The 27,394-nt window shown below is 39.5% G+C and overlaps 1 protein-coding gene across 2 annotated transcripts; it reads right to left on the bottom strand.

Moving 5' to 3' along the window:
• LOC138051932 (uncharacterized) lies at positions 1-23,988 on the bottom strand. 2 transcript variants are annotated; one of them, XM_068898258.1, is made up of 13 exons: positions 23,702-23,988; positions 16,964-17,920; positions 14,879-14,975; positions 14,344-14,511; positions 12,435-12,788; positions 9,544-9,876; positions 7,774-7,892; positions 6,609-6,792; positions 5,628-5,854; positions 4,462-4,587; positions 3,808-4,253; positions 1,455-3,000; positions 1-1,160 (listed from the first exon to the last, which is right to left on the bottom strand). In XM_068898258.1, exons 2-13 carry the CDS (start codon positions 17,792-17,794, stop codon positions 1,110-1,112), a joined length of 4,482 nt encoding a protein of 1,493 aa, XP_068754359.1. In that variant the 5' UTR covers positions 17,795-17,920; positions 23,702-23,988; the 3' UTR covers positions 1-1,109. The 2 variants fall into 2 exon arrangements, with proteins under 2 accessions (XP_068754359.1, XP_068754360.1); XM_068898259.1 differs by lacking the exon at positions 23,702-23,988 and adding an exon at positions 22,754-22,965.
• Positions 23,989-27,394: the final 3,406 nt, after the last annotated feature.

Below are 27,394 nucleotides of genomic sequence, written 5' to 3'. Positions count from 1 at the left end.
TTCATAAATCTCTTCTTTAGTAAATATTTCACATCTAAAGCAGAAATACTTGATCCTTAGAAAATCTTTCTCTGATTACTCACAATCATGAATTATCCAATATGTACTTTCACAGTATTAGCAAATAATATTTACAGCCGGGGTTAACACAAAATCACTAGACGTCCCCATAAATATGGCATAATTCTCATTAGGTGATAAAACTGTGTAGAAGTTTAAAAAAACGCTCCTTGTAAAAGTACAACTAAACGCACATTGACGACTTCGAAGTAGCGGAAACGTGTGAAGATTGCGGTACAATTCAGTTAAAATGATATACAATATGTGACAAAAGCCAAACCGAAGCAAGTGAAAAACCATTTCAGAACTGCATATAAAAGGTTACGTTGAGGTATCATGCCTTGTAAGGAACCTTCTCCGTCAGTGGTCCGTTTTCACAAAGTGAAAGACAAGACGCAATTTTACCTGAAACATACCTGGTAACTATTATATAAATGAAGTTATTTAATATACAACAAAGCTCTTTTTATATTACACGACACCATTTTATATCCTAAATCTGACTCGAAATAAGAAATCTGAAATATCCGTGCATGAAAAAATGCTTACACTGAATGACCTTGAGGAGAAATTCTTGCGTGTCTAACAGTGTTTGAAGTAGAGTCAACGCTAAGCCAAGATAGTTTACCACAACGGACTACCATTAAACCAATTTAATACCAAGGCTACCTGAAGGGGGTTCAGGCACACTTGCGATGGGATGTGCGCTAAACCAGTCTAAATTTAGACGAGATTAGCAATAACCCTGCATCAAACAGCTCGGACCAGTTTTAGTTTTCAATATCCAACAAAAGTTAACCCTCAGTCAACTCTCAAGAACGCCAACAATGGCCGATGACGTCCACCGGACTTCTTCATCGTCAACACAGTCATCGTCGTCGGGATATCATTCTCGATGCGCAGCTGTAGGGTTGACCCTAATTGTTTGGCCGGTTTAAACTGTTGTTTTCTATGGCTGTGATGACATATGCCAGTCTATGCTACAGACAGTGCAGGCGTATGGAGAGATAAGGGTAGTATGGACCCCACGGTCGGCCATGAACTGTATTTCATTTTCCACGCCTTTCTCCGATGGAAACAGCGGCAAATTCTTCAAAATCCTAAAACAAAATAATTTAAAACAATTATAGGTCGTCAAATACGAGAGCGAAACTTGCGGATAAAATTAAGTCTTGTAAAGGCTTCCCAAAGCAGTCCTGAACGAAAGCGCTTGGGACTGAACGACTTTCCCTGAGTAAGGCCGCAGCACTTCCAACAGAATTTTCTTGGCAGTGTATAATAAAAATGTCAACAAATTATGATGGCAATTAACAAAGTAATCTGCCTTGTTTTATTCTTAAGCCTTAATTAACAAGCTCTTAGGTGATCTGTACTCAGTACAGAACAATACACACCTTGATCTGAGATAAAGCATTCATCAAACTCGCGCGATGACCATCTGAGTCCCTTTCCGAAGCAACAGACACCTTTCGTAACGCTATAGTCTCGTCAATGCTTCTCTGTGACGTAACAGAGGGTCTGTGTTCATGTTCCTCGTCTTTGCTGTCACCTTGAGTTGGAATTTCCACTGACAGCTTGTGAAATGCAACTTGCGAACCAGTCGAGTATTTCTTCCGCCTGACTTCGGCAGTGTCGCATAACTTTTTCTTCGGAAAGGAGGACATGTCACCCGTCGCCGAGCCATCTGATTCAGATGATGCTTCCTTTTCAAGCTCTAACTTCCCGTTAATAACTGGTGAGTCTTTCAATTTACAATCCTCTTGTGATCCCTCCGATGACAGAGAAACTCTGCTGTGCATGGGATCTTTTATAATGTTGTTGTTGATATTGATACCCGCTAACGTTAGCTTACGACCGCCAACTGGAGATATTTTCCTGAGTTCGTTTTCCAGAACAGCCAATGACACAGCCGTGCTTTGTTTGCGTGCAGCCTCTAGAGACTGACGCATCTTTGGCGAATCTCTACCTGATCTGTCCTCTGTGGATCCTTGAGAGGAAGATGATTCCGAATGAGAATTCTTGAATGTATCTCGCTTTTGCTGCAATTGTACCTTGGTAGTAGCAGGTTTAACAAACGAAAGTTTCCTAACTGTTTTTGTTTTCATGACGTTCAAATTGTCCAAAGCTTGTGCTTCGTTCATTTTGTTGTCCATTAAGTCTTTTTCAATGTTTGCTAATTCCTGATTGAGTAGCAGAAGCCTTTCTTCCGCTTGTTGCTTATTTTCAACGCTGGCCACCTCATCTTTACCAAGAAGCTTCTTGACCGTATTTTTCTTATCGCTTTGCTTATGAATCTTCTTTTGCAGCACACCCTTCTCCAAAGTCAGAGAATTTCTTCGTTTTTTTAACAAAGTCTCCTTTTTCAAGGTTCTCAGTTTTTCCTCCTCGGCGAGCTTTTCAAATTTCTCAATTGCATCATTGGTGTCTTGAAAAGAGGTTATTGGAATTAATTCAAGTTCTTTTCGCATTGTTTGCGCTGTCGACATGGAGACTGTTCTTCGCCTTACTGGCTCGCCAGTGTTTCCTTTAACAACGGTGGTATCACCTTTCCCTGGATCTGATGTTTCAGACCCCTTTCGTTTTTCTTTTAATACCGCAGCCGCTGACCTTTGCCATGCTTCTTGAGCCCTTTTCACTCTGTTGAACTTTTGCTGTCCAATTTGTTGCAATAATTGTTGATCCTGAAGAAGCTTGAGTACGCCATCAAGCGAGGTCGGTTTGCTGACAGTGTTTGGCATTGATAGGTCTTCTCTCTTGCCGCCAGCTGTGATTAAGTTTTGGTCCTTTAACAGCCCTGTTGGAGAACTCGATGGTTCATCTCCATTCCCGTTTCGATCAATTTTCCTAACCTCAGGAGAAAACTGGTTTGTGTCTTGCGTAGGATCTTTTGACTCGTGCAGCGCCTCGGCATTGGAAACCTTATTGTGACCGTTTAGGAGTCTGTGAATTGAAGAAAGAAAACACATTTATATTACTTTATGGCACTTTCTAACCATTCAACCACATTCAAATTATCACTAAATTTCATAAACGTGGTTACTTGTGTTGGAAACGACTATGTTATTGGAAGGTAAGATGCCTAGATACGTGTGGTGTTTAGGGAGTCGCTAGGTTTTGTCTGCTCAGGTTTCAAATCAGTGCGTTCTGACCAGAATCGTTTGTCTCGAATCTAACTTTTTCACGCTCTGTAAATCATGATTAAAATCTTGTTCAGCGCCTTCCAGTTGGGTTAATTAATTTGCCAGGGTCATTGTCAAGATTAAATTGTCTATAACTGAAACCCCTTTTACGCACGCACAAAATTAGCACGGCACAAAATATTGGCACAGTACCTATATTTGGAGTATCGGGCAAACCTACAGAGATGTGCTCGACACCCTTATAATTACTGGCACGAGTGCCTAGCATGCCTTCTTTTTGTTCTGTTTTATACACACGAAAAACTCAAGTTAGCGTGCCGTCCCCAGAAACATAGGTGCAAAAATTTATGCTTGTTAAAATCGGGCTTGAACATGACCACAGAAGCATCGAGGTTTAAGTAGACCGCTTACGATGAAAGCTGGTTTTTTTCCTTTTACGCTTTTTGTACATTCATCGAATAAACCGTGTATTTGCGTGGGCACATACATGTACCCTGAAAACCTTTTAAGAACCTTTTCTTATTATTGTGTCTTAAAATCTGCTTGTCTCTCAAATGAATAATTTTTCAAATACATGGGAAACAAAAAAGCGTTATCATATACTCGCCTGCTTTCTGGTGGTTCTTCCTCAGCTATCACCCTCAACATTCTGATCCACGTTAACATCTCTTTTTCGTTGTCCGCAGCAAAGCAGTAATCCTCCTTTTCCGAAGGAACGTTCAATTCGAAAGTAAACTTCTTGGTCTTCTTGTTGGTCCGTCTTACTTCACACTGACTCAATGGAATCGATAACACGGGTACCTCCTCATCTGGCCGCTTGAACAAGTGAAGCTTATCCTGTTGCAGAACACACCAACGCTTGGTCCAAAGCCCTTTGCCACTGCGCATGAACAAACAGGAAGAGTGTTTGACATTCACCAACAGATCTGGTGACACGCAAATGTTTGGTACAGTGCGACTGCGCCGTTTGCGTTTGCCTGGAAGATGAGGAAGGACTTGGATGGCGTTGGAAATGGAACGATGAAGCTTAGTTCTTGTTTTTCTCTCTTCCTCCTGCATTCAAGAAATAAGAATCATGTTAATATAATCAAATCATGGCATTGCACTCCACCCCGACCCCACCATCTTCCCCAAGAAAAACATGATCCCTCCCTCATAAACGAACGAACGAACGTGCAGACCGAGGATAACGTTAGCACACGCTCTGGCAACGGCATTAGGTGCATTGCTAACTGTAATTTTTCGTTATTTTCGTCCTAACCTGTTCTCCCTCAGAAAATGACCGCCATCTTTCCACGGGTTCCAAAACGGGCTCAGATTGTGCAAGTGTACGTACTGATTGACCGTCATCGCTTTCGGAGTTTGACACGTCACCTGCTGTGGATGGCTGAAAGCAAAAAAAAAGTACGTTAATTCTGCATTGCTTTTTCAAAGGCGACTGAGCAAAAAGTGAGGCAGAGGGTCTATGAATGAGGCCAAGAGACGCCAGTGAGTACTGTGATAATGGCTCGTGTAAAATTTGTGTGCTCAGTGGCAAAATAACTGAATGAATGAATGGATTAATACCTAAGTTAACGAAGGGACGGACGAACGAATAATGATAAATTGTTCCGTGGTTTTCAACGATAGAAAAAGACCAGAGTACCTTGCCAAAGAATCGCTGGATGCTGAACTAACAACTCGCTCCACAGACCTCTTACGAGTAAAAAAATTCCCAGCTTCCCGATGGGTTGATAGCTGAGTGATAGAGCACTGTACAACTCAGTGGATTCGAGGCCCGTTCAACTCCTCGATTAATAATAATAATAATAATAATAATAATAATAATAATAATAATAGATTTCTAACCTCTTTTTCCTTGAGCAAGCCTCGATTGACTTATTACTGAGCAACCTACGGGTCGCAAGTTGTATGTATACCTTTCGCTATGATAATAACAACTTTATTTAAGTGTCAACACTAACTGGGGACACTAATCAAATTAACTCAAATCAAATCAAACGTTGCTTTTTGTGGAGGGGAAAACGGGAGTACCCCGGAGAAAACCGATTTGAGCAAGGAAGAGAACCCACAAACTCAACTCAAATGTGACGTTGAGTCTGGGAATCGAACCCGGGCCACATTGGTAGGAAGCGAGTGCTCTCACCACTGCGCCACCGCGTATTATTAAATTAAGTTGTTTATTTGCTTGTTTGTTTTTTCTTAAAAAGTCGTTTCATATCCGTAGTGATGTTCTGTTATATGGATTTCCTATATCCTTCCTCAATCCACATGACAACAACTGAAGAGAGTGAGGAAAGGCGAGAGATCAGTCTCAACTGCGCCAAACCCTGTTCTCCGGAACAACTACGGCCTGTGAATTTAGCGATGGTTAGGTCATTCTCAGTAACGAGCTTGCAGTTGTACAAAATAGGCCTGATTGCTTACCCGAGGTGAGGGATTGAGTGGCGTGTTTGGTCTTCCAGGATTTGATGTAGCAGTTTCTTCGATCTTTTGAAACACTTCATCTCTTTCAACAGAGTCAAATTTGGATTTATGACGCTGGGAAGTCGCTGGTCCTTCTTCTGTTGAGCTCCAAGTTAACACCGGTCTACGAGTAACTTTTGGTGAATGTATCACTGCACTGCTTATTGACTCCTTCCACTTTAGATATTCTGTTACAAGAATGTGAACTAATTCAATACAATATGCAAAGATACACTCAACAAAGGTAAAAATGAACACAGCGGCATTGATTTTTGATCCTCTCACATTTATACTCATTTTCCGCCATGATCATTGGTGGGCCTTCCCTAAATACTAAAGCGTTTATTGTAGGATCTCATCGAGCAAAACGACCAAAACACTAATAACAAAGGAATACGGTCCACGCCGGTGTGCACGTGGTACACCAAATGTTGACCACATGAAGAAAACCAGGATTTGACTTTCTGTTTGATAGCGCAATTGCTTTCGCTATGACTTATCCACTGGATAGTGATTTATCCGGTGGATAGCGTTATCCACCTTTTGAACAACTGGGGCCAGTAGTATATTTCCTTCCGATTTAACCATTATTCCCTCTTATACAATACAATACAATACAATACATGCTTAATTAACCGCTCCCCATAGGGCCTTTGCAGAGTCAAGGAAACACAATCAACGAAACAACAGAACACAGCAACTCCAACTGTTAAGAATCCCAACTGGCCGGAGGCAAACCAGTTGGCTATTTACAAGTGCAGCTTGGAAGGGACTACCAGGATCAAATTCAACGAGTGGTCAGAGCGGGTCTTGAACCCGGGATCCCCGGATCTTAAGGCAAGCGCCCTCAGCCCGCCTTCTTGATATTAAATACTTCAATTTCATATTTTGAGCACTCCTAGAAATCAGTTCATTCAACGGATGTGGCTAACATATCCGTACCTGACTCGCTTTCGGCCTGTAGATAGTGAGGTCTCCCCAGTGTCCTTCGTATCTCCATAACAAACGGGCGTTTTGCGTCAATCCAATCCCTCACAACACAGTTATTGAGCTTGATTTTCACTACAACCGAGTCTGCGCTGTCCTTTTCGTCGTGTATATGAAGGCTGTGTTTTTCTAGTCTTACCTAAGGGTCAGGGAACACATAATCAGGGCATAAGCGCTATTTCAGGACATCCTAGTGTATCTGAGTTAGATGAATGACACCGACCACTAAATAATAATCTTATATAAATCATTGTTCGAGCGAGTATAAGGATCCATTATCAACCAATTTATTATTGTTAATACGCAATTTGCTCCTAACTGCAGATTGTCGTTAAATGAGAAACTTAAACGAAAAAGGTCAACTACAAACTTCAGGACAAAGTTTATCATCTCAAGAATTAAGGCGACTTAACCTAGTCACCGTTGAGCAGTGATGTTTCGCGAGAGATGTAAATATATTTTTCTGAAAAAACATACGGTGTCTTAATCTTGTAGTGAAACGGAAAATTAGATCTAAGAACAAAAGCGCCTGGTTCAAATAGTCTCAGAATATAAGATTATCTCTTTCCTTTACTGCAACAAGATCTGGGACACAGTGTTGTAAGTAAAAAAATAATCGTGAATTCAGAGCAAATTACGAACTAACTATTTACTGCCAATACTAGTCTAATTACAATATCAATGGAAAGCAATAAACATCTGACGATTCAATGCTCTGCTTCACTCTCGGCTGAAAAACCTTTTAAACTGAGCATTCCATAGCATTCCGAGCCGTTTTTGGAATGTCATGCAACGCCCAATGTTCCCTTTGCGTGACACCCCAAAAAGGGCTTAGTATTCTGATCTATAAAGATAAGCTTCGAACTGCTGGGCAAGGCAGTGACAACCCAAAGACGTGTGTAGTAAAGAAATAAACAGTTCATTAATCACAATCATTGCCAACATTTCCGTCAAAATCTGGTGCTAAAATTGTGCGTGAAGTTTTCTCGCGCTCAACTGAGCCTCTTGCCAACTTTCAATAACAAATCTGTTTGCATTCGAATTTAAGACAACGGGAATTCCAATCTCGACGATCTCTGAACAGCCATACTCAATATTAAGCTTTACATAATTAACATACCCAACATTTTAACCATGTGTCTTCTTCGACGCGTTGATTCAGAAAGCCTTCCATTGAGTACGAGAAAGGCACTTCAAGTCCTTCAATTTGAGTGTGTTTGCCTACTCCTGTTGATTCAACTAGAACAAAGAAAAATGACGAAATGTTATGACGTATGACACGCGATCTCCGATGATGACGCTACGCCTTGAGGTCAGTGGACTTAAAGAACTGGTGAGAATACAACGGCGACGCATATGTGCAAAAAAGCCATTTAACATAAAAATGTTTCTTAAGATGTATGCTTTGCCGCCTCTATATCGCAACTTCAGACGGTTCCTGGCGGCACTTGTCTTAAGTGGAAAGCAAATATAAGTACTCTTCTTTGAGGCTAGAATAGTGTAGTCTATAAAAGCTATTCCGTGCATCTAGAAACTTCTAGTCAGTTGTAGAAGCATTCAGCTACTTTGCCAGAGCAGAATATCTGAATTCTAAGCTTCCTGCAAGGTTTGATTCTCGATAGCCGCTGTGTATATACACTGCACATTGAAATGCGCTTCCTAGATTATATTATTTGCTTTGTATGTAAACCATAAGCCGCGAAGGGACATTTCATTCAAAAAATTAACCAAGACATTGACATTTACTAAAAACGTTTTGGAATATTAACAGGGAAGTAAAGAGCACGTACGAGCACCGCAAGTCACGTTGAATATGTCTTCATGCTTCGCATGAAAGAGTGCTTTGAGTGCTCACATCAAACGGCCAATACGAAAATAATAGAGCGTATACATATGCATATGACGTCATAACAGCTGGGTTTGTGTCCCTGATAAAAGAAACGCAAGCCTTGTTTGTGTTAAAAATTAATCCTACGGGAAACGAACAAATTCTTATGCGAAAAATAATCTTCTGTTTCCGCTACGAACGTAGGCGCTAATCTTAAAGAGAAACACGCAACATGCTCACTGAACCTAAACAACGTAATTTAAAGCAAATGCTTAAAACGATTTCTTTTTCAGCAAGCGGTCCACGTATTTCCAATGCGATTCCCGCCCTGTAGACAGTCATTAAATCATCACATCCACTTATACACTTGTTATAGCTTCAAGCCTTGTCGACATGATAAAAACTTCACTGGAATCACAGATAACGAGGATACTGCGTTGCCGTTTGTTCCTTGGTCTCTGGTGGCCAACTATAGGGGAATCTTTGTTTACATTTTTGCCTCATTAGTGCAAGGCTATCGCTTTCTAAGCAATAATACAGTACTGAATATTGAAGGTGCATTGCATAATGAACTATCTTTGAAAAACCAGTTAATCTCGGAGTAATTCGAGATTTTACAAAGAATGTATAAAGATCACAATGCTATTAGCGCTTTTGCCTGCCAAGAATTTACCCGTTTTTGATGGCTAATAAGTGGCTGGTTATCACAGCTAAAATGCTTAAAATTGGAGAGTGAAATAAGTTTAACTAATTTTTGTACCATTTGAAGTCAATTTGTAAATTAGCATGATGACTTCTGTGAGCAAAATCGTATGTTAATGAAACAAAATGCAAACGATGATGTCAGCAAAGATTCCCTTATGAAGTCCACTTATTTGTGATTTTGTTTTGGTTTCTGTCATGCACATGGCACAATTCTATAACAATGATATGAAAATATCTGATAGTCTTTACTGTAAAAGCGACTCTTCAGAAATAGTTGTTCCTTGACACAATTTGGCGCGGGATGCCACAAGGTCAATTGTTAGGTCAACTGAGTTATTATTTTTACGTTCCACGTACCTTGGTCGTGTTCAGCTCGAGATGCCGGTTGCACCGAAACTAACCCATCCTCAACGCTGTGACTTTCCGAAGCTGCTTCAGGTGGAACATTCACTGCACCACTGGCAAAAGCTTTAGGCTTTGTCTTGGTGAGTTTGTTCCCTAATGAACTAAATATCGATGTCTTCTTGCCCTCAGTTGCAGGTGCCACATCCTTATTTCCCTTGTTCGATCTTCTGGATTTACTTTGTGAAGTCGACGGGCTACTTGGCGCGGACGCAGAAACAAGTGAGAAAATCGCAGGAGCTGACAACTGGGTTTGCTCAGACGAATCTGCCACAAAAACTGAGACACCTATGGGAAATAAATTCACTTTAGGAAAGTGTAATCCCGTTTTTAACAACATGCTCCTAATCCAAAAGTTGGTTGATTCGCTTTTTGAACTAAATGTGGCAACTTTCACCACATTAATCAGTGTTCTTTGTTGGAATGAATGCGGGGTCGGACGTTTTGTTCGTTATATACGGAAGTTACGATAATACGGGGTGCATACTATTTTTTATGGAGATGCGTTATCATGCGTCATTTCTCCCAGAAGGATTAACAAAGTGTGGGCTGACCCTAAAGTAAAAGGGAGCCGCGACTTATTTTTTTTCCTGTACTTCCGTCGGATAGTTATGCTCTATAATGGCATCCATAGTTTTTGTCCCCGATGTTAGTAAGAACTAAGAACGCTTTAGGGACGCCACAAATCAAAGAACTAAAATTTCACTTCAAAATACATTAACACCTCATTTGACTAATATTTGATCACCACTCTACAACAGCCACGTAGGCTACAAAAGTCACGTCCCACTGTCCTAAGCGCGCGCCAACTCATTCTCTGCAGTCACGCGTTATCAGTAGTCGAGAGTTCAAATTTCCGAAGAGAAATTGAGAAATTACCAGAGGAAATTCAAGGAGACGTTCCGAGTACAACTCTATTTCAAGTTGGAACTCGCAAGGCATGCAAGTATGTCAATTATGCTCGTTTGATACAAACTAAAATGCCAAAAGCACAAGAATGATTTAAAAAATCAAGTCTGCGAGCGCGCCACTTTGCGATAAGAAGGGAGGATGGAATGTCTCGTAGAAATAGTTTAAATTAGAACGTATAATCGATGTTCATAGCTCTTGTGGGCGTAAATAAGCCAAATCTCCTCCCTTTTTGTCTGATGCTTCGTCTGCTCGACCAAGGAAACCAAATAAGTATATTCAGAAATGGGTCGATGGTGAAGATGATCTTTTTTAGAAAGATCCTTTTCTCCTAAACAAGCTTGGTGATCCACTTTGTTTGACATATTCCACTCTCTACGTTAATGTGACACAAACTGTGAAATAAACGCGGCCCGCAATTTTTGTCATTCAAATTTGTTTTAACATTCTTTTTCAGGTTTGAAATAAAATATTTGCCGACAAAGACGCCCGCGATAAGTGACGTCTGCAAATCAATAAAAAACGATGCTTTTTCAGGAGAACGAACGTTTCGATCGTGGACCGGAATGAAAGAGTTTAAACGCTTATGCCAAAACAAAAAATGCATTTCCTACGGGTACTCGGGACGTTGCTGTCCTTGGCATTCGCACCTGTATCTATTTAATTCAAAACATAAAACAACAGCGGCTACAAACATAATTTTACTTTTGACTTGACGTTTCGTATGCCACAACATACATCTTCAGAATATCATATTTGAATTTGTTCAACCGTCACTTCTGAAGATGTATATTGTAGCATACGAAACGTCAAGTCAAAAGTAGTATTATGTTTGTATCCGCTGTTTGTTTTATGTTTTTGATTAAGTTGAAATGGCCAAAGAGCAAGAATATTTATGCTGTATCTATTTATACCACCCTTTTGGCCTGTGATATTCATTTGACGCCAATCAGTCATCTACGTTGCTTTGCTCGGGGAAGTTTTCATTTTCTACTTTGATGTTTATATTTTTTGCGGCCTCTAAACTCCAGTGGCCGTTTTAGGTGATTTTGCATTGGTTTGGAGAATACGTTTCCAGTTTTTTCTCGTAGAGTTTTTTACTGGTTTTGTGTATCCGACTAAATCACCGCGCTGTTTTTTTCTTTTTTTTGCGATACTTTACTGCAATATATAACAAGAGTCCCTTTGGCTAATTTGTTCTAACATAGACCTCAACATTGTATGAACAATAAACGCAGCTGGTCAGATGGCTGGTCGGCTCCCTCCTATTGTGCTATCCTATTGTGAGGTGATTTTGCATCGGTTTGGAGAATACGTTTCCAGTTTTTTCTCGTAGAGTTTTTTACTGGTTTTGTGTATCCGACTAAATCACCGCGCTGTTTTTTTCTTTTTTTTGCGATACTTTACTGCACTATATAACAAGAGTTCTTTTGGCTAATTTGTTCTAACATAGACCTCAACATTGTATGAACAATGAACGCAGCTGGTCAGATGGCTGGTCGGCTCCCTCCTATTGTCTCTAAGAGTCTGGACAATGTGCGAGCCAGCGAGTCATGCGAGTCATGCGAGCCATGACTGCGAGTCATGCGAGACAAGATGGCGAGTCAACATGTGAATCACACAGTTATTGAAAGCTAACCGTTTTGTAATGGGTGCTTAGACTTAATAACAGTTTATCAGCGCTATTTGAAATGGGTGCTTAGACTTAAATGCGAAATTTGCATGCCTCGCATGACTCGCTGGCTCGCACATTGTCCAGCCACTGTCTATTAGTGTTTTTATGGGAAATATTCTCTATTCGGCTGAGCGCAGCGATAGAGAATGGAATGCCAGTCAGCGGTTTGCCGTAAACGCCATTCTAAATCTCTCAAAATATATCTTACTCAATTCAACATTCTTTGCTGTCCAAAGAGCGTTCTTAGATAGGAGAAACTTACTTGTTGAATTGTCAGTAACCTCTATTTCATCTTTCAAGACCAATAACCATTCCTCCAGTTCGGCTTCATTTTCCGCAGCAAAATAAAGGTCTTCCTTTTCACAGGTTAAAACAAACATGTAGGGCTTTTCATGGTCCTTATCTTCCACTGTTTTAATAGCGGTATCGAGTAAAGGAACCTCCAGCTCCGCGATGCCAACTCCAAAGTCTTTGTAGCAAAATAACCAATGCTCTTTGACAACACACCAGCGGTTTTTCCAATTAGCACCTTTCTTTCGAAGTAAATACCCAGAAAATGTTGTGCTCTTTGTGGATGAAATATCTCGCAGGCCTTTGCCGGGGTCATGTTTACGACCTTAAGTAAAACAACAAAAAGAAGACAAATATAGTTGCTATATAATACTTGAAAGCTGAAAGGGATTTGAAGTTTTGATTGAGCATTTGCGATTGAGCTTCCAAACAGCAGGTCAGTCGGTGATTTGTTATGTGCCAGGACCTCTAGAGACATAACCATGTTACCTGTGAGGACACAATTTACGACGTTTCACTCTCAGAGCATTTTGTTTAGATAATCTCATATGATTTCGAGTACAATTTGGGATAAATCAGCACAAGCACATTTTCAAAGGCTAACCAACATTACTATATACTCAACAAAATATCGCTTTTCTGATTGGGGCAATGACGAATGCATAAATAGGTTATAGAGTGCAATACGAAAGTTGCTATGGAAACAAAGCGATAGACTTATTTTGTTGAGCATATAATAAATACAAAATCGTATCGTGATTTATGGTCACTCATGATGTTTTGAAAGTTTTCGTGTCAGTCCCTTCACTGCTAGTAGATCTTTCTTTTCTTTTTCGTTCGCTGGGCTGACGGGTACGAGAAAGTGACCTCTGTCATGGGTCGAAACTCACTGTGTTGAGCATGCGTGGCGGTTACTTAGTGACCGAATCCTCACATGATACTTCATGTTGTGTAGGTTCACTTAATAACAGTGAAATTACTGTAATGAAATGCACGAGACACAGTGCGCTCAAGTCACAGTCAGCAAACATATCACTGGGCATGCGCTTTGAAGAGAGTCGTCCAACGTTGTGGACGGCGGTTGGATCAAAGGGAACCCATGGCCGCAGAGGTCTCTTTTCCCGTACTCGTCAGCCCAGCGAACGCAAAAGAAAAGAGATCTCTGCTAACAGGGAAACTAGTCCCTCCATCAACTTTTGGTTGACCCGCTAACACCTTTGGAACCATACCGACCAAAAAGAAAAAAATAAGTATCCTTCAAACTATAAATTATAACGTTGCTACTCCGCCATGCGACTTTGAGTGACCAATGCTTGAGGGTCCAACTATTGAGTGTTCTTACGTGACGTCACGGAGGCCACGTTGGTGTTCCTAAACAATAGGAAGTTTAAGCACGCGCGTTTCTTTTGAGACCAGGACTGCAAGACCGGAGGTGAGCTGTTTTCCCTTTCAACTTGTCTTCACTCAACCACATTTACATTGCTAAGTATCTTTTGTCCATTACAGATGATTAGTATAAAAATCTGGAAGACACCACTACCCTGGCACGCGAAGTGTTCTCTTTCGGTTGCCGTTGAGCTTAATGTAACGGCGGGCCATGACGGTGTTCCTAACTAATCCTCCAGGAATTGAGCTCTACCAACATGCAACAGTTTTCTTTGGTTTCCGTGGAAAAACAAGGTTACTGGTCACGTGAGTGAAAACACTGCATCTCAGAATTTTCTTGCTATTCCCCAAAGACGTCCGGCTCGTAAAGTAACAGGTGAATGCACTCCTTGGTGATTTGTTTTAGTTACATGAAGCTCCTCGGGTAAGTTGTGATTTCTGTAAGTCACTTCCCCTGACTCTAAATTAAATTTTGTCATGATACAATAACTTACCTTTACTGAAAATAGAGCCTGTTAGTCTTGATTTGACACGCATAGCTTTCGAAGACAATGAAGTAACCAATGAACTGTGTCGTTTTACTTTAGGCACAGCAGTTTGAAGGTCTGAAGTTGACAAAGACTTCTCCCCACCACTTGGAAGCGCTCCTTCTTCTGAAACCTCTGTATATGAAGTCACGAAAAGAACTGTTCAAAGAGGGTCAAATGTGATGAGCATCTATAGCTGCATTTCATTATACCACTCATCAAAAATATTAGACCAAACGTAAGCTTGCTTTACCTTAATAAAACTCTATCTTGACATGAATACCGTCTTACTAAACATAAATCTCTTAATGTAAACTCGATCTTACTATGAATTCATAATTATTAATCTATCTTAAGTACATCTGATTTTGTTGGAACTTTATACGTAGAACCTGGCTTGTTTTAGGAACTCACGTAGGTAGCACTTAATTTCATTATTTTTCAACCAGTTCTGTGGGGTCTCGTAATTTGTGCAGGTTGCAACTCGTTAACCTTAACGTACCATTTACTTTCACCAAAGAAGTAGCTTTAAGAATCTTGTTTTTCTTTTTTCCTCCACTGGTTGGGCCACTTAATCCTTGGATAATATCAGGTAATATCTACAAAATAAGGAACGATAAACGTAATGTCAGTAATGTCAGTGAATGAAAGGATATGTGAAATGGATCATATCTTGAACTGCGGATATGAAATCAAGTGAAGCTATGAAGCTACGCAATTGCAAAAAATTGCATTCATACCTGCGAGGATAATAGCTTCACTTGAATTCATATCTGCAGTTCAATATATAATCCATTTCATACATCATTTAATTCGTTGATTCATTCATCACTGGAACATTAAAACCCACAAATGACCATCTCCCAACGTCAGCGGCTTCATAGCTCAGTTGGTTAGAGCGTCGCACCAGTATCGTGAGAACACGGGTTCAAACCCCGTTGAAGTCCTGAATTTTTCAGGCTTCTCTATGCAATTGCTAATATTGCTTTCATAACTGGGAAGATCATAGCTTCACTTGAAGTAATATGTCAGTACTAGAACACTTCGAATTTAAAATGGACATTTGTGATATGATTATTCCTCAAAATATTTTCTTGCACTGACAACACAAAATATATTTTTGAGAATTATCACCAGAGCTTAGTAAGAAATTTTAGCAGTTTCAAAGAAGCCTTAAGATTGATGTAAGCGTTAATGGATATTAAACTTATGACTAAGCGATTTGCATTATACACCACTAGTTACCACTGAGCTATACAGAGGGTGATAAAGGGGGTGTTGATCATGCTTTATGGAAATTAAAATGACTGCTTCACATTAGTCCGCCTATAAAACAGGAATTCCAAGTTTCACATTTGTTTGCGTTAACAATTTGTTATTCCTATTAATGCTAAGGACTACAGCAAACATACTGTCTTACATGTTGTCCTCATCATTCACTAATTCTTGTTTTGGCTGTTTTGAAAACTACACAAAATAGCTCTTTCTTATGTAAAAGTTTTAGTTTGCAGATTCTTGTGCATCTCTGTTTTTTTTTAATTAATTAGCAATATTGTTTACAGTACACACTATTCAAAATATTAAAACTGACGACGCCACTGATAACGCTATCAGAAATAAGAGTATCAACAATACGCTTCACAGTTACAGTACTTACAAAACTAACACTAACCACTCTCTCTCTCCCCCCGCCCCCCCCCCCCCCCCCTTCAAAAAGGAAATTAACCATACACACTTACAAAACTTACACTAGCTATCATTACCGTTACATTAAATGATACTGTGTTGGAACACAGCCACGTTATCCATAAATCTGGGTCAAGTCAGTCAAGAAAGGCATTTCAGTAATATACATGTAATGCACATAGTTTGAAGCACAATAGAGTTCATACCAAAAATAAGTTTAACTATCTATGCCTGTTCTTAAAGTTCGTGAAATTAACCTTAAACAGCATTTTAGGGTGAATAAAACACCTGCTTCTCCTGAAACTGATCATCATTTAAAAATATCACAGCTCACAATGATAACCAGGCAAAAGTACATAATATACATGTACACAGCAATAAAAGGACATTTCATCATTCACAGGAAAAAAGGCTCATGAAAAACCCTTTAGGACCTTCTATCAAGCAGGTGCAAAGTATAATTGAAAATAAATGATTTTGGAAAATTAACAAGTCCTCTTCTGTTCAACCTGAATTTTTTGTAGTCTTTTAATATGCAAATTATTGCTAACCCTACTCCATCCCCTTGACTAGTCTGTCACAGGATTAAATTTGTATTTCTAGCAATTACTGTAAGTTAAGGAATCCCTTTTCACAACAGCAGTAAGTAGAAAAAGATGGTGTGAAAAAAAGTTTCTTGCAAATTGGGTGTGCATCTTATCACATGCATTTTTGGACATAGGAGAAGGAAAAAATAGAGATGAAGAGCCAAATAATAAAAATTCTTTGTTTTCCATTCTGGATCGTTACATTGTACAAGGGGATGCTTCCTCTGACTTTAAAAAAAATGCTCTCTTTCAAGATTAACGAAGAGTCTCAGCTGGTATTTTATAACATATAAAAACAATGTACATCTCTTCACCTCTTGTAACTCTTTGAATGATTCATCCTCCCCCAGGTCTGGTGACAGGTCATTATTCATCACAAGCATTTCATCTTCATCATCAAGACCTAATTTCCACTGAGTCAAAGTTTCATCTTCATTTGAATGAGCACTGTTTTCACTACTTGTCCAGCTCTGGGATGGTTCTACTATTCTTGGCGATTCAAGGCAGCATGAAACCTTTCTTCTGCGAAGCAACTCATTTTTTTCACAGACTTCTGCAGAAATATTGTGCTTGTCTGGATCTGATTCTGAACCAACAAGTTTGCAGTAAGAGTCATATGAGTTAAAAGATGGACTCACAGGTACATCCGAAGTTTCCTCGTCTTCTTTAAGTCTTGAAATAACACAATTCATAACATAGACCCACTTTTGCCTGGTATGCTCCTCTGTTGTTGCAAAAGTGATAGTTTCATGTATTCTTGGAACTGACAAAGTAAGCGGAAACATCCTACTTTTCTTCCGATCAGTTGGGACAATTTTGGCCCCCTTCAAAGGTATTTGAAATAACATCCTACTTTCTGATCTATGCCGAAAGCATGTTAAACAGTGATTATTTATAGTAAACCATCTCTTATGCCAACCAGGATGTTCCCTAATGTACATAACACCACTATGCAGTTCACCCAACTCATTTGGCTCAAGATCAAGTTTTTGAACTGAATAATCAACAAAAACATTATCTCCTGTAAAATAGCCCTCCTCCTGGACATTAACATCGCTTTCTGAACCATCATATATTTCAAGCTCAGCACTGCTTGCCTCTGATATTATAGTTTCTCTGGACCATGTGTCTACTGAATCCAACATAGGTAGATTAAGGGAGTCTAAATGTACTGGTGAATCTGCCTGAGGCAATGGTGAACTGCATATAATTATACCACCATCTTCAGTACTAGCTGTTCCCTTGTGGCAAGGCAAGTTGTCACCAACTTCCTACAGACAAATAAAATTTAGGGGCAAATAAGAAATGAACTGGTATTGGGGTTATTATAAAACATAATTTTTTCTGTCATGTGGACATGTACAAATGATACTCAGAGCATCTGAGGCCCTTTTCACAAAACTGCAACACAAGAAAGTATGTTACCTGTAACAATACAAAGGCAATCAACATACATGTACAAACACACAGTTAACCCACCATTGAAAATAAGTAACAGTATAACAGCAAGAGCTGCAGCTAACCCTTATATGGTTTAGGTGTAAAAAAAGGCAGACTGGTTTGGCACAATTGGTCCTGCCAAGAAGGCACAGAAATCTGTAAAACATGCATTTACTGTACTTGGGAAGAAGGCAAGAGGAAAAAGCCAGAAAAAGTTCTCAAAAAGTTACATTTGTAATTGCAACAACGGATGGATAATCATGCAAATTATAAGTTAAAATGGCAAAAAATGATTAAGATTTAGCACAGTGTGTATTACATGGAATTGCTAATATTTTAGCACCAGTATCAACTGATGAAAAATAGTTACGATTCATAACAGCATGCATATAGAAGTAAATACACATGAAGTTTCACGATACTTATAGCTATGTTTTATTTAAATGCAGTAATGATCTCAGTAATTTCAAGATAGTCATTCCATTAGTCTCTAACATGAACCAAGGAGAGCGAGTCCGGAACAGACCATGAACAACATGAACTCGGTAAAAATTAGTGCATCTCCAGTAGAGTGCAACACATGCAAGTGACATCTTTAATTTACAACACATCTGATCCATAATCTGAAATACATGACAAGTGGACAGCCACCACCCACGTCCTGAAGAAGAAAGTTAAATTCAGGATACAGTAGATGCACACTGGAACACCTCTTATTCACAGATCATCAGAAAACCAACAACATGGGTGAGCTGCAAAAGTCAACAAAAATCCTACAACCACCAGATTTTGGGTTTAATTGGTAGAACATAAATTACAAGAGCTATAAAATTATCAGCAAGATGACCTTTTAAAAATTCGAAGAAACTGTGCTGCGAAATAACATGGATGAATATAAAATGAAAGTTCAAAATTGCGCCCAAGACGTTTAAAAGAGAACCAAATGTTTTGAGGGTAATCCCTCCTCATCATTGGTTTGAAAGCAACTGAAAAATTTGTGTGTAACATAATGTTTTTGAGGCCAGGATGATCTTCAGACACCGCACCCTACAGCATGGTGGTCTCAATGTGGACTTTGGTTTATATAAAGTCAGCGCACGCTGTAAACGTTGCGTTTTTTGCTTTCATTTGAATGTTACATTGCACGTGCTTTTTTCAGTTGCTTTCAAACCACTGATGAAGAGGGAGATCCCTCAAAACGTTTGGTTCTCTTTTAATTTTCTTAGGCACAAAATTGAACTTTCATTTTATATTCATCTGAACTTTCATAATAACACTTTCGCATCAAGGACAGTCAGCCAAGAAGAAGACAGCAGACTTCCCATTAGAGACCACTGTAACACATGAAATAGAAGACTTTCCTGAACCCATACAGACAGCTGGAACCCTGCCTTGGACCTACACCATCAAAATGCAAGCGACAGACAATAGAAGAAGGCATTGTACGTTCAACTCAAAGGTTACCTGTAGCTATGAAAGAGAGAGCCATTGAGAAGCTTAAGTAAAATGAAATGGAGTGAGATGGAATTAGAGCCGTTCGGCAGAGTAACCGTGGGAACAAGGAATTGAAAATGGCTCAAATTGTGTCAAATCTGCACAGTGGCATACCCACAGTGGCAATAAGGTTAGGCTTTTTAATTGAGAATTTTGTTGGGATTCCCATACAAATCCTTATAATTTTGTTGGCTTTACCTCACACTGAGCTTGGGGCACCTGTGGATTCACAATTCCACATCAGAATCAGCCAACAAACATTAAACTTTCATTTCCACCCACCAACAAGGCAATAGCAGCTCCGTAAGCAACCTCAGGCAGTAGTTTTTCTACTCAACCTCAACCAAAATCATTTTCGGAATGTATTTCTCGTCTTTTTCCTTTTGAGACTCAAGGAAAGAGTTAGCAATGAGAAATGCTAGACTTGATCCACAATTCACACCTGGGAATTGCCAATTGCAAACAGTGAGCATGTAAAATTTATGTACAGTGTTATCCCCATATGTTGACATACTATCAAGAAATGTAGTAAATGTGCCGAATTTAAAAGAGCCCAGCCATCAGAAGCTCTTTTTAAGTACTACCAGACCACTTCCCATTTCCAGAAGTAGCAACACACCTGTTTGAATTTGAATACAAGTTCTGTTGGCTGATCATTGATTACAACTCAAAGTTCACAGAAGCTCACTAGTTAGAGGACATCTCTAGCAGCTCAGTAATAGAGGTTCTCATAAATCAGTTTGCCTGAACCCTGCGAAGTGACTGCAGAAAATTCAGGACTGTGAAGTGAGTGCAGGACACTTCAACTGAGTAAGCAAAATTTTGCAATGACTATGGAATTGTTCACCAAATGTCTAAAGCACACTTTTAGAGTTGATATGGTGAAGTGGAAAGAGCTGTGCAAACAATGTTTAAAAGTACAGGTACTGTGGACAGAAATAAGGGACAAATACTTGGCATTGTCCAACTGAGGAAAGGATCAATTTGTCACCAGCTCAGCTCCTAATTAGGCAGCAGGCCCAACATTCAACCAACAGCACCCGGACTACTGCTAGCTCAATACAGCCACAAAGATGGGTAGTATCACCTAATCCTGAAGACACAAATACCACCATGACAAGTCTACAACAAGGGAGTTATAATCTGGACAACTGGCTAGTCAGAATGGTTTCCTATGCTGGGACAAAGACATGGTCCCTTGGTGGTGGTAAGGAAGGTGAAATGTATTTTACCAGTTTCAGTGGTCAACAACAGAAATTGCTGTATTGAAACTGGCAGATGATACATTTAGGTGATTTTTATTCGGTGTTAACAAAGAGGTCATGCTAATTTGCTAAAACACAGACAAATGTAGATAGCTGAGCAAGAATATTGGGCATAAAAAGATAATGGTCATAATGGTAAAGAAGACAGAGAAAGCATATCTTGTTGGCAAGAAAAGAAAAAATTCCAGCAAAGGGTGACAGAAACCTTTGGTCAAGGGTACAAGGTTCAATGTTGAGTGATCATCAGAGCTGTGAAATTTGTTTTAACTAAAATTACTAAACTTTGTTCAGGTCCTGTACATAATCTGCAAGCACTATGATCATGAAAAAAACATGATTTTTGTAAACGCCTATCCTGTTGCACTGAACCATTCAGAAGTATCAGGTGGTCTTCCTTAGGATGAAAAATCCATGTGTTATAACACAGTAAGATTGATAAGGTGTCTCTAAGGCTCAAAGTACATGCCCACATACTGAGATCTAACAGGAAGAACCTTAAAACTATCACTTTGAATATTGGCAGTTATCATTTCTGAAAAAAAAAAGGATGCCTATGAGACAGCTAAAATCAGCATTGCTCAATTGGAGCTATTTGAGGTGGTCTTGTATCTATAAATGGGAAATTGTTGTATCTCTTGTGGCTAAAAATAAAATCTAACCTTGGAACTTGCTCATGTAGTGTGGTTGACTACCGTTCTCTTTAAGTAAGTGTACATTGAATAAGAAAATTATCAGGTAAGTAGCATGTGACCTGAGTTGCAATGAAATTGAACAGACAGCCCACCTACTGTATTGAAGCTGTGGCTATAAAAAGAATGTGCTGTGTATTTGGTTAATAGACCTCAACATCATGGCAACACATTACAGATTAATATGTCCGTAAAATTCGATCTTCAAAACTGCAAAGTGCAACAGAAACTGTTAATGTTGGATCACCCACACGGCAGGTTGCCACAAAATGAAACAAAGTGGAGAAAAAAAAACAAGTTTACAAGTTTACTGATTGATGAAAGCTAATGGGACTGAGTGAACAATGTCATGCTTGTCCCAACAGGAATGTTGCTATGTGAGCTTCAAACTGAACGACTTCTCAGAACAGAAAAACAAATCAGAACATGGCCGGGAAGCTTGATATATTTTTTTATGAGATGAGGGAACGAGATATGTATTCGAAATTTGTTACATATGGTAAATCACTTGTATTTTGCCCTTATTTGTTACGTCTGGAATGTTTCTTGGTAGAAACTCTTATCATGCTTACAAGTGTTTTGATCCTTGACCTCATAAAATATGCAGCAATTACAAAGCTGTGAAGAAGTGCAAAGCTGTATCTATAAACTGTCACATACATACATGTACCTGCACAATCTTAATCATGTAAATACATACAATTAACGAAGTACCTAAAGAAACAAATACATATATTTATATATATGGTTTTAAATACTGCAATTTCCAAAAAAGTTTTGCATTCTGATATCGCATTATCCAAAGGAAACATCTTTTTCGTATCTTGGTGATATCTTTTAAAAAATTTACCACATGCGCGTTTCATAGTTTTACACAGCATCAATTTAAAAAATCATAAAAATCCCCTCGAAATGGGCCAATATATGCATAATTTCTGTAACAGAATCTTTCGAAGTGAACTAATCCCCGTAATGCTGCATGATAACAACAAAGGGGCAAAGTGGACGCAAACTACATGAGCTGTCCTAAATAAAGTTTGATCCTGCCATCTCCGATCTCATTTGCGATGCATGCGCAGAACAAGTGGAAAACACATGCCAACACCAAACAGAAAAGATCACAAGCTCCTTAAATACAAATAGACTTTTTCTCCAGCCAGTCGCATAAGAATAACCAAAGAATTACGCAATTAAACAGAAATCGTAATTTACTGACCTGATGAGGTCAGAGCTGCGGCAGATACTTGCTATGCATTGACAAAGAAAATAACAGAAGGTCCTCGGTGTGATTTCAACGCGTGTTATCCGACCTGTTGAATACGGACTGGAGGAAATTCTTGAGTTGAACTAATGAAAGACCCTACGTTCGCTTGATATTTCAAACAACTGGGTAGGACGATTGCCGTGCGGAAATATATTGTTCCGCTCAAAATACCTAAATGCACTACGCAATATTGAATTTTATGTACCGGGAAGAATGTATGTTATGACTTTTGTATCTTGTAGAAAAGCAATGTAATATTAGATAAGGTTTTCAAGAAACGAACGTACTGCACAGTTATCTCGGCGTTCAATACCCAGGAAATTATTGTACTTCTTGACGAGAAAAAAAAAAAGAAAAAGAAAAATACACTGTTGGAAATTTTAGTCCTTCCTGCGAACATCCTTTTGGTGATTGATGTGGTTCCCCATAACGCTGCATGAATCGCTTACCTACAACTCTAGGAATTTACCACAACAAAAAAAACTGTTAATTTCCAATCTTGTTTACCAACATGCGAATTTAATGATCTGAGGTTGAATGATTTCCTATCGGATCAGAACAGTAGTCAACAATTGGATCAGTAATTGTCGTATTAAGAACTGCGGTCCTTGCTATTATCAAATGTCACTTATATCGCCACGCAGAGGTCGCTGGAGAGCCAAAGCAAATGCCTCTACAAGAAATTAACAAAGTTCTGCAACTCGCTGAGGCGAGCAAACGAAACCCTCAAATATACCAAACAAAGCAAATTTGCGATAGGGATTACATGGAATCGATTCATTGTCTACTAAAGTGTCTTAATTTTCAAGAAACAATTAAATACCCCCTCACACAATATCGGCCTTTCCAATACGCAAGAGAAAAAAGATTAAGAGGTAAAAAACGTAATGAAATGGTTACCTTATCTCCAAAAGCAACTGCTTCGGCAGACCAATGCGTTTGTGCTGCGTTGTCTTCGATATCACCTTGAAGGTCGCCCTCTGTTTTTCTCCTGTGTGTTTCTCCCGATTGATGTGGTGGCTGGTGGTCGTTGGTCAATGGAGTATATATTGCATTACCTTGTGCTTTGATCCTAGTTTGTCGAGAATGTCCACAAAGTCGAGGCGAAATTGTTCGCCTTTGTCACTAAGATTTTCTTCCACCAAAACCTCCCCTAAAAACTCCTTGATTCCTGGCAGAGCGACTGTTATCACTGTGAAATAAACATGCGTTGCTGAAGTTACTGACACAAGATAATTGATTTTGGTTTCAATGACCGACTTAATTAAAGTTACCCTTGAACGCATCAACAAAACAAATCGAACACTGACTAGAATAAGAATATATTAAAAATCACAGGGCACAAGCAATATAAATGACGAATAAACGCGCGCGCACCAACCCAGAATCACGAAAGAGTGCAGCACGAGGATACGTATCAACAAGTCCTGCGCATTAATGATAAGGAAAAAAAATGATCCTCGATCTGTAAGGTCTGACAAACAGTACCTGCCAGTTTATCCTCTGCTGTGGAAGACCTTTAAAAATTCTTCAGCATCCATGTTTTGAATCTAACAGCTTTCTAAACATGATATACGTTTTGTACCCAACGAAGCTGCGTTCACAAGAGTTACAATTGAAATATGAGCCGCACAACAAGACAGACATTTGAGATGGCTGCGGAATGTACACACGACGGACAGTTCGCTGCACTGTTACCGGATATCCTCGGCGCCCCTAAATCTCTTTCATTAATGGTCGCGTCTCTAGTCTTGACATAGGCTTCAAAGAGCAATTTCTAAAGGTAAAGTGTGCATACTTCAGAAGCGTGTTATGTATCTGGAATTTTTTTGCAGTTCTTGGACTCACTTAAGAGCAATAGTCACGCGCATGACAACAGGTAGTCAAGAAGTTGGCAGTTGGAATTGCCTGGATTATTTACCTTTCGTTCCATTGGGCACATGGATGACAGACTTATGTTATTAACCAAAAGGCGCGGGTTGCTTTGTGCAACACTGGTGACAATTTTAGGCAAATATCTCTTTCAGGCATAATGTAAATAAAACGATTTTCTAAATCCTTTGAAAGTCATTCTTTCCTATTGAGATGTCACAAATGACCTCAGAGTTCATTGGTCTTGCTGGTAGTTTGTAGGTGTATAGCTGATTTTTCAGCTTACACATAGAGCAAATCGTGCCAACAGTCGAGAGTGAGGTTTCTTTCATATTGTAATTTTGACGAGGTGGTATCACGATTGTGTATTGTTTGATGTCTCTAAGGCAATAAGGAACTTAGTCAGCGGAAAGGCATCTACTGCCGGAGAAACAGAAGCTAAGCACGTTCCAAGGTTCGTGATATCTTTATGATATGCGGCATATATAGTATGCCATACTTCTCTTCATATTATTGGTCTCGGCAGTAACGTAGTTTGTATACAGAAACAATCGAAATTTTAATATAAAAACGCACTCGTGTTGTTTTCTGGGCCGGATCACAATAGGAAGGAACGCAATTTGAGCAGCTCTTATAAACGTCCGAAAGGCAAGTCGTGCATTGTTTGCAATTGCCACGCCTGGTTAGCATTGCCGCAGTGATTGACGGAACTGTCTCTGTTCTCCTTGTTTGATATTTAGTTGCTTTAGCAGAAGAGAAGGTGGCATAACCGTCGCTTGTGTTTTTAGGCCGAGACTATTGACTGAAATGCCGGATTGCAACCTTAACCACTTTAACTGAGCCGTGCACTGAACTCAGAAGCCGCACGCCAATTAAGCGTCTGCTGTGGGTTAAATGGAGGCTAGCGATGAATATATTGGTTAAGTGTCTTACTTTACACTGTAACCAGAGACACTTCTTTTAGAAGTTGATACTAATAAGGAAGATGGCGTTTTTCCTGTATTAAGCACATCCACGATGCCGAAGTGAAGGTTGGCAACGCGACAGCTGTCTAAGGATTGTGTTTCGAAGTAATCGTTTTTACGTCACTGACTGTTCTGCATGACTTGAATCTTTTGGGGGGGGATGTTTCATAAACATTTGTAAGGGATTCGCGATAGGAAAGAAGTAATGTTGTTTGACGTAATGGCGGCTGGCTTAACTCATTGCTGGGCACAACCACAACTTCCAAACCTCATTGGTGTTATATCTATTGAATCGATCTGATATTCCATTGATTAATTTTAACATAAGAGTAGGCCGGGCTGACATTTCGTTCAGCTACTTATAAGGCTCTCATTTTTTGCTGGCATAGCATTTCCTGAGAGCACGATCTGAGGCGCTACTCCTGTAATAAAAGATCCATGACTAAAAAACCGACTTCCTGCCCATCCTATCAAGCGTTTTGAATGGATTGAGAAACAACCAGTTAAGAGGTTGCTGTTACACGAAAGATTTAAGGAATTCAATTGTTATGAAATCTTTCAACGTGACACTCTTGACGTGCATTATCATATGTTGATGATGACTTAAGATGACTTCATCAATATTTGTTCCAACGTTTCAGGTCAGTAAATCGAGAAAATAATGCAAAGAGAAGACAAACACCACTTGGAGTGTCAATCTTGCAATGCCGGACAACCAAGTCAGTCCGATATATTACCAGAAAAAAAAAAGCCTGTGCGGGCTCTTTTCATCTATAGACTGCAAAGTAAACGACTTTTGTGGATACTTTTAATTTCCTTGATGGGGCGCTGGCTAGACTGAATTTCATCGCGTCGCCGCTTCCTGAAGAGGGCGAAGAAGGCGGCTCATAGTCACGTTTCACTTGAAAAATTTATGAACAACGGCCCCGCTTCTGGTCTACGCCTCGTGCTCATCGCGATAAAAGGTTAGTATTTTTGGCCATATACTTATTGAGATTTCAGGAGTGTCAGGAATGCGGCAATTATAAGTTTTCAAAGGAAATTTGTTTGTGACTTTAAAAAGCATATTTGTCGTTGCATGCGTTACTAGCTTTTTGTTTTCGCAGCGGAACAGAGTTTGTGACAACGCAGGAAGGGCGAGGCCGATGTAACGGAGAGAAGAGGAAAATCATTAGTAGACTCCTAGAAGAACGGTGTTTGTTTTTGAAGGACACATTAAAAAGAATGGGTTATTATTATAGGAAAGGAGCAATCGGGGGGTTTTTTTTCTTTTAAGCTTTTTTTAATAGGCCGTCGTTGTTTTTTTGGGTTTTTTTCACATAAGAGACGAACAAGCTTTTCCTCAGCCTTATCAGCCGTATTCTGTTTCGTGCGTCCTAAAACAGCTGTGGCCTCAAACCTGACCGAGTTTGGCAGAGATCGGTAGTGTATGTGGGCATTTGTCGTGAGAGCTTAGGCACGTTATGTTAACGGAGCGGACTATATGTTTATTTATGTTTGCACCCATTTGACAATAGAGGGTTCAAGTTATTTTTTATCTAAATTAAATGCGCATTTTCAATTCCAGTTTGTCAAATGGTGAACGAAAAACGTTACTCGAAGTGGAATTTGTTATTTGCTCCCCTTATAGCTTATATACAGCCTGGTTTTGAAACACTATTTGTATTGTTCTTAAAACGAAATAGAAATCATATTTCCGATTCTTTTAAGCCATAATAGAGGGCGGCTTATATTGAGTTTTAGCAAGTATTTTTTT

The sequence above is a fragment of the Montipora capricornis genome, chromosome 6 (genome assembly GCF_036669925.1).
Source record: "Montipora capricornis isolate CH-2021 chromosome 6, ASM3666992v2, whole genome shotgun sequence".
Taxonomy (NCBI): domain Eukaryota; kingdom Metazoa; phylum Cnidaria; class Anthozoa; order Scleractinia; family Acroporidae; genus Montipora; species Montipora capricornis.
This window is presented reverse-complemented; position numbering and strand designations above follow the sequence as displayed.